Genomic DNA, 8,865 nt, shown 5'->3' on the forward strand with positions numbered 1-8,865 from the left:
GCATCAGTTGTTTCGTGTCATAGCCATTTTATTCGCTACAATAAACACGAGCGTAGTACCAAAATCAACTCATGATACTTCATGTCGACTACTCGTTTATACCCATGATGAATGGACACTGGACAGCTCTCATATTCCAAAGCAGGAGAGTTCTTTTCAATACTGATGCGGAATAAACTCACTCTCACTCACGCCCTCTCGAACTCTCGCCATTCCACTTCATCAGTTAGGGCGATTTCAGAAGGTCCACAAGCTCAGTCGGTTGGCAGCTTATTTTTAGTTTGTTTGCTATATTGGCAACATTTCGAAGTCTGTGAGCAAATTTTAGGCGATGCTGGCAAGATAAAGGGCATGCTTGATGTTCACTTTACATGCGAACAACAATACTACCATAAATCATTTAGTTATAATGGGTGAATAATCATGTATACTCTCAGTAATTGCAATAACTCCATTTGACTCTATAGCTTTTTGATCATCACAATCGTGTGGTGTTTAGATCTGATAAAAGTTTCAATTGAATGAGCATGAACATGTCGAATCCATTGAACTGTGATCTGTATAAACACTGATATAAACCACTGAACTATACACAGCAATGATGTATATACATTACATTATACATACATTATTGTATACATATCATTGATAAACAGTAAACTCACAAGCACAACACTCATGAGCCATAGCATTATATCTTGCCCGCTAAGAACAGCAGAGAGCCATCCTTTGTAACCTGGGACGCTTGATTCTGCGTTCATGTGAAGGATGCGAATGCGATACGTGCGGTAACCTGCAAAGTGCAAGACAAAGGACGAGTTATAAACCTGATGAAGCGTTGACGTTAGGGAGGTATGGGCAAGAAAGGAAAGGTAAAAGGCAAGAAGAAAAAGTAACTACAATAGTTTGTATTTTTGTGGACGTAAATAAATGATAAAAATTTCATCAGGAAAACAAAAGTTGATACAGCAGTCAGCGATGCTCCTGCAGGAACCGCCGATGAACTGAATATAGATGGAGATGGAGCCCAGCTGGGAATAGGCAAGAAGAAGAAACCAAAGAAGAAAAAATTAACGAAGGAAGAAAAGCAAGCAGTATGTTTACTTTAATTCTTTATCTCAATCACCGTTTGACCTGCAAAATGATTGATTCTACGCTTACGCTTAGGTGGGTGTCTCCACTGGCGTAGCCAGAGAGGGGCGAAAGGGGCGATCGCTCCCCCCAAATTTTTGGAAACTTTTCGTAAAATCAATAAATATAACAGTATTTTGAGGTAGATGAATGCAACCTAATAAATTTCTTCGCGCTTTGCGCGATTTAGTGTCCATACACGTCTTGATTTTGTTATCGGTATCCCGAAAAAAATGTTCCTCAAATACCCATAATTGAATTTAGCTGCATTCTCATGAGACTACGACAGTACCAGTAGATACACGAGAGTAGCCCGAGGTCGTTGGGTTGATTGGGTCTAGGGGTGGTGTCAGTTCAGTAAGGGGGTTGGGGACCGTTAGTTCCGGCAATTTCCGTACCGGGACACATGAAGACATTTACAGTAGGCTACATGAGACTCCGCAAAGTCCGTTCTCAAAATGATTGACAACGATAAAACCGACGCATGTATTCCGAAGCCTTCAATATAGATTTTCGGGTGCTTAAATGGCTGGTGCCTAATGATCCTGCCCCTGCAATCAGACCCCTCCGACATTAATTCGACTGGCACACCTCCCGTTAAAAAGTGCTAATTTGGAATCGCACGAGTCTGATCAAAGGAGTTTTTTTAGTTTGGTCTGTATGTAGGCTATCAGCAATTCCAATCTTTAAAGTATAGCATCTTCACGCCCGAGTTTTCTACAATCATTATATTATCACATCACTTTATGTATGAGTGGAATATTTGCCCCGGATGTTGTGTTAATCATCCAATAAGGGACCAAGACCATCGTTTTAACCTATTTTTTCCTTATCTTTAAGGGGGATGGGCTCATTTACGTCATCGAATTTTTCGCCACCCCCAAATATTTTTTCTGGCTACGCCCTTGGGTGTCTCCCAGGGTTTTAACCAAGTCACAAGGTTCTGAGTCACAAGTCAATCTCAGTTTTATAGTTGAGTAATTTTCAATCCCTCACCGAGTCAAGTCAAAGTCGGCGAGCAGAGGGTCGAGTTATTGTGTGCACTGTTCAGTCTCGAGTTACCGTAAGTCTTGCTAAACCCACTTTTTACAACTCTGCTTTGCGATATTTACTGCTTCGCATTCATATTTAAATTTTTCTCACTTTTTACAGTTTCTGGTCGCATTTTCAAGTACCGGTACCTATTACTATTTGACGAAATACCGATAGTGCGTAACTTTACTACTTTTCGAAATCACAATGAAATATCGGTCTTGGCTGTCCAAGTCTGAAGTCATATGACTTGTTCCTACGCAATGACTCGAGTACAAATTGAGGTTAGTGCACAGATTGATTCAAGTCGAGTCGAGTCATTTATTGTATTTGGAGAAAATGACTCGAGTCATTACAAGCCTGGTGTCTCCTACTCCAACACATGTATATATACTTAGTTCTAGATGTGTAACCTTAACAAGAATGCTATCATGTATATTTTTTCCTGCATTTACTATCATAATTACAGGAGAAACTCGCCAAAAAGTTGTCGAGCTTTCAACAGGATGAGATGAAGTACAACGTATTTTGGCACAAAATGGACAAATGGATGAAAGACAACGCTGAAAGAGTGGAAGAAATATTCAAGCATCAAGAGCACGAAGATGAAGGCTGGGTGCCTCACAATTATTTTAAAGCAGGTCATTTTTTTTCGTCACAGGGATTTGGTGATTGTCATGGGTCGAGATAAGATCTTGCGTATATCAAAGCAATACCATATCATGCGCCAGGGGTATGTAACCTTTTTGGAAAGCAGTCCAGATATAGAAAACGTGGCCAAACTGTGGGTCACACGTAAGCCTTCCAGTTGTGATGTCTAATCTTATCAATTAAATTCGGTATCACACTACAGACACCGATTGTGAAGAGCTGAAGAGAAATCAAGCATATGCATGATTTGTGTTTTTGTTTTGGCCCTCTGGTAGCTCACCTCATCTTAGCTCAAACGCATTGGACCTATCTAGAGTGCCTATAGTCCTCAGAGCATTTCAGTCACTAATGTTCGTGTGCATTGAATTTTACTCCCAAGTCCAATGTCAATGTCATGTAGTATGTTCTAGAATCTAGATGGAGTATACCTACATAAACAACCCATGGCTTGTATCGTCTTGATAAGTTTGAAACGGCATGACACCAAGTCTGACATGGTCCAGCGTTAGCCTATACACATCTGCATCTGCGCATTGACTCAAACAACTTGAACTACATAAATTTGTTGCATTGAAATTGTCAAAACCGGAAAATTATAGATGACTTGATTTCACTCGAGTCAAAATTTGTAATGACTCAAAATAAGGTAGTGACATGATGTAGTGACTTGATCCCAACTCTGCTTAGAATAAGAAAAAATAAATCCACTAATCAGAAATAAGGTCAATGTACTTTTAAGAAGAAAAATGATATAAATAATGTCGGAATGACAAGCCTACCTATAGGTCACACTTGTTAGAAAAGCTTGGAATATGCTTTATAAATATTTAAGGTCGCGTTGCTCTTCCCAATATCGACATTCCAACTCTATTTGTCAGGAATCATAGACTTGGAATGTCCAGTGACTAATTTGGAGCTGTTCTGCCTCACAAAAATATTGGATCCTGAAGATACCGGATTTGTGCGCTACACCAATTTCCGAGGTGGATTCTTTCATTTCTATTGGCTGTCAATAATTCTGCGTACATTTTCGCGAAAATAATTAGTTCAATAGAGTTTATTGTCAATAATTTTATTCTTTCAAATACCCCACAAGATTGCTATACATTAAAAAAATGGGAAGGTGTCGAAACGACTTGGAGCAGTCTTTGAAATCAGACACCCACATTGGCATAGGCGATGTGAAGAGGTATGCACATTGAATGAAGAGTAATAGAAGATAACGGGAAAAGAACAAGCGAGAGAAATGAGTGTCCGTTTAAATAGCTGCATGTCATCTTCATTATCCTAGTTTTATTGGAATTTTCATCAGATCAAAACACCACAAGATTTCGATATATTTAGCATCCGAGATCTCACGTAAAACCACTACAATGATTGGCTTGGCTTGGCATCATTACGGAAATATGTGCGTATAATCAATGGGTGGAGTCGGAGAGTCCCAAAGCTTACATTCTCCAAATTACTATTTCTTGGAAATAGATTCCAAAACGGCAGTGTCCCTTTTCATGTGCTTTGGAAATTGGTTCAAATATAATTCCAGAGGTAGTCAGTAACGCAGTACTTCTAATTTTATAGAGTACTAAAGAACGTTTTGGCTACTTGCATTATTTGCGTAAGTGGTTATGTTCTTACACTATTTCCGCTTCTACTTAACAGTTTTTAAGGCAAAGCCACTTACATTTTACATTTTGGATTTGCCAAACTGGAAAGTGGTCACGTAAATGTACCCTGCATATTCGGAAGTAACCACCGCCAACTAGGTTCTAGAAGTACGCGACTCCTTGGCCAAATCTTCTTTTCGAAACTGCTTGAGTTCTTTTGCGGCCTTTATTTCCAGTTTCACTTGAAATGGTTTTGACAGCTCTTGGAAATCACTATACTTGTACTTGTAATGAGTAGAAATTTTCTTCTACTTCTACCCAAGTAACAACACCGACTACTTTAACCAACTCTGTATAGGTCACCCTACAAGTGACTTCCCGAACGAAAAAATGTTAAATTGTGTATTTAAAACAGCGATCTTGGTAACGTTGTAAATAACACATATTCTGACAATTCTTTATATAGGCAGGCAAATTGAAGCAATACATATTGGGTGATCTAATCGATATGCACGGGATTTGTAATTTGTTTAGCTGGTATGAGGCAGCCCATTCCACCTGATTCTGACGAGGAAGAAGATTTGCGCCCGGACGATCACAAACCCGGTATCATTTCAGGCAGAGAAAAACTGCCTTTCCATTACATAGGAGACCCCTACCTGGCGAAATATCCGAGGTAAATTAAGTAATGTTGCGTTGCGTAATTTGCTTATTTTCGCGATGCTATCAGTTTATGATGTTTCTTTCCAGATTAGTCCACCTATCAACAAAAATTATATCTGATATTCGGTAATAACCGAATGTCATCAGCCGAGGGGAATTTAGTCACGAGTCTCGCAACGCGCGTGACATAGTTTCGACTAAATGCCATCACTCAGTGCTGTAAATCACAAAGTTGTTGATTGTTTTTTTGTATGACGAATGTAGGCTTCAAGATTGCCTGGAAGTGATATTACGTTCCTGGTATAGGCCCATTTTGTTGAGTGTTAGCGACATATTTATACCATACAGCGCAACAAAATGCCGACGCTTTCGTCACAATGACGAGCTATTATCGGCCTACACTGTGTTTACAAATTTTGAAGATGTTTCACAAAATCGAAATCATGCGTACTAACCTTGAACGATTCTAGATATTTGCCCACTTGACAAATGTCGTCACGAAAAGGAACATTCATTCGCTCGTTTCTTTATCAATATTTCAATTGTCATCAATTTAATACGCCGCGATACTACAGTAGAGTAAAAACATTCGAAACGACATGGTTAAGTATATGGGTTATTAACTCATTAATGTCACTTAAGAAACAGAGTTTAGGCTGTATTAGCGCTGTATCGTTATCTGTTTCGAAATTGCATACATATTCTTCATCCGTTGTCAGGTACGTGTCTCTCAACATGATACTAAAAGACTTCAAAGTCCTGCAAAAGCACCCGGGCCATTTTCAGCTGATCGTGCCCAGCCACTTGTCGGTGCGCGGCTTGATCAACAAGATAGGCGAGCTCTCGGAAATCACCAGCGGCCAACTGCGTGTGTACGCCAGTCCAGAGTGCACGCAAGAGAACTGCCTCCATCCGCGGCTGTCGCTGGAAGACTGCGGCTTTGAAGGCGGGCCGCAGTGGGCCCCGCAGCACGGGGAATTGTTTTACGACTACTTCGTGGAATACGACGACTGCCCGCTGCTGAACTGCGATTTCTACTTCGGGCAAAGTAAGAAACCGGCCAATCCGGTGTTGAAAGGCGCTTACCCGGACTATGAACAACGCCTAGCCAAGAACAGACGAAAGTCACGTGACAGCGAGGCGGATTTTTAAAAGGCTGGCCGTAATTGTGACACTTCTGTGTATCCGTGTATATCTCGTAAAGACTTTGTTATTAAACAGCCTAATCTACAGACGCAGTGTTTCCGAGCCAGCCTAGCGCTTCTGTAGAGGTGTGCCGTGAATGATAGCGCTTCTCTGCCTTCATTCCTACCTTGTTTTATTCTTTGTGTAAATTATCGCTCACAGTATTATTATTACAAGGATTTCATCGCGTGGTCTGCTCTTTTCTTTGATACGTGTACTGCACAATTGCGGGAATATAAGGGAATATAAGCTTACGCCATAACGGTCTAGGCCAGGCCGGACAATGTATTCGGCGGCTGAGTGTTGCTACGTTGATATTGAGCAGAGCGTAAAACGGGTTTTACCACATTAACAGGTTATACAGCGGTAGGACTATAGCCCACACTTCAATCGCGCGTATTTGGTTTCTATGGCAATATACATATGAAGTCGAGATCACTGAGCTATATAAACACTGGAGTGCGTTACTCGCGATATTTGCGTGATCGATTGGCCGCCATCTTTGGGTTAAGTTGATAGTTGCGCGTTAAGCTGGTAGTCAAGGCAGAAGTGGTTGGTTGATGTGACTGTTTAGATTACTCTTTGGCCTGGGCATATCGATTTCGATGGTTCGGACAAGATATGGTTATATATGTGTCACCGTATGTATTCATTTGCAAATATCTTCCTGACGTAGATTGCTTAACTCGTTGTATCCAGGTAAATAAACATATGCTTCTACTCAAAAACTCCTGCTGGCCTTGAGTGCTGTTTTCACAATTACTGGGATAAGTCAATTGTCATGGCATTGATAATTCGATTTGAATATGATACCGGTAATCCTAAGGGAGCGTGGTAATGTTGTCTTCTCTATCCCTACAGCTTCAGTTTCAGGTACTGTGTATGGCAATTTGATTTGGATATGATGCCATTAATCCTAAGGGAGCTTGGTAATGCAGTCTTCTCTATACCTACAGCTTCAGTTTCAGGTACTGTGTATGGCAATTTCATTTGGATATGATGCCATTAATCCGGAGGGAGCTTGCTGATGTTGTCTTTTTACTCATTATAGCTTCAGTTTCATGTACTGCGTCCTCGAATTATTGTTGTTGCAAGCACACACTGTAATTTACTATTCTTACAAATCTTGAAAACCAGCGAACAGGCACATCTCAAGTATAAATAATTACCAAGCTATATCAAATGATTGCAATGGATAATGTCAGTTTTGTTGTTATTTCCCAGGTACAGTATCTATAGGTAGTAAAAGCATCTACGGCTATGACCACCAGCTTCAAGTTATTACCGGAGACTGCCTCAGAATCACCCTGGCCTCGACTCGAAATCTTCTCACTACAATGGCGCTGATGTCAATGCTGTCGCTGCCAGCTACGTGGAGGCTATGAATACCACCGGCGGAGGAAAATTCAGCATCATGTGACATGATGAAGGCACAGCTACAATCAAACTTACACCATCTAATTGTTATTCTACTTATTCATTGTGTCAAAGTAGTCGAAATAAATCGTAGAAAGTGAGGATATGTGAGTTATGTGTAGCAATATGGGTTACTGGGTTAGCGATTTCTGCAGAGGTGATCAAATGAGAGAAATAATATATTTATATCATTAAATGAGAGAAACAAGATGAATGTAGGAGTCCTTATTTAGATCGGGGTAAAATTGCCTAGTGCTCACTGAAATTGACGCTATGTTGGTTAGAGCAATCTGCGCTCGGAGTTTATTATCGTTATTGATTTGATTGGATCAATCATCGATGAAAAGATGGCAAGGTAAAGCAACGACCTGAGGAAATCTACACCCACCCACCTTTCCTTGCCTGCTAGATGAAGCATTCCTACTTGGTGCGTTACCAACCATTTTTTCTGGGATCACGCAGTTGCTGCCTACCTTCCTTCCCTACAAGACGATGCATTACAACCTGGCTTTCGATCAACTATTTCTGGGATCACATGAAATACCACGCTGTACTGTCTCGTACCCAAACTTTCGTTTTCAGAAACACTAGCTTCAGTCACGACAAACGCAAGGTTTTGAATGATTTTTCTTTTAAAATAAGTAACATAAAAAAATAAAAACAGAAATTAATTAATTGTTATTGACTTGACGTCACCCTCGACGTAATTGAGGGTGATCTGAAAGTAAAATGTGGGATAAGTAAGGGCTTAATATCTGCAAACGAGGTACAGTAAACGAACCAATTCTGATCGTCATTGCAATTTAATAGACCAAATTTGCTGACCACGCCCATCCAGCAAAGTACCCATTCTGCTAGGCAGTTTCTGATGAGTTTGAGCATTTGACAAGTATCTAAAATTACTTGGATTTGATGATTGGGTAAATATGGACCAGGAAAACTAGACTCAATGTTCCTGGACGATATGTTTGCCCGCAATGAGGAAAGCATAGCGGAGTGGCAGGAAAGCCCGTCGCATGTCAATGAAGCAACAGTTGCACCAGTTTCGCTAACCTTGTTCATCCAAATTTGCTAGTTCCGATCCTGTCAAACCATTAATGAAAAAGTATCCAAGCGGAATCTTCCAGGATGAATTGACGCAAACAGCCATACAAAACTTATACATCTTTTGTCAGTCGGATGG

The 8,865-nt window shown here is 40.5% G+C and overlaps 1 protein-coding gene across 1 annotated transcript; it reads left to right on the plus strand.

The window, feature by feature from the left end:
• Positions 1–674: 674 nt before the first annotated feature.
• Positions 675–6,455, plus strand: LOC145455221 (uncharacterized). The gene is made up of 6 exons (XM_080333173.1): positions 675–892; positions 950–1,094; positions 2,633–2,804; positions 3,693–3,797; positions 4,953–5,094; positions 5,801–6,455. Exons 1-6 carry the CDS (start codon positions 855–857, stop codon positions 6,231–6,233), a joined length of 1,035 nt encoding a protein of 344 aa, XP_080189299.1. The 5' UTR covers positions 675–854; the 3' UTR covers positions 6,234–6,455.
• The last annotated feature ends 2,410 nt before the right edge of the window (positions 6,456–8,865 follow it).

The sequence above is a fragment of the Botryllus schlosseri genome, chromosome 14, assembly GCF_051294905.1.
Source record: "Botryllus schlosseri isolate E-star chromosome 14, Bs_hap1, whole genome shotgun sequence".
Lineage (NCBI taxonomy): Eukaryota > Metazoa > Chordata > Ascidiacea > Stolidobranchia > Styelidae > Botryllus > Botryllus schlosseri.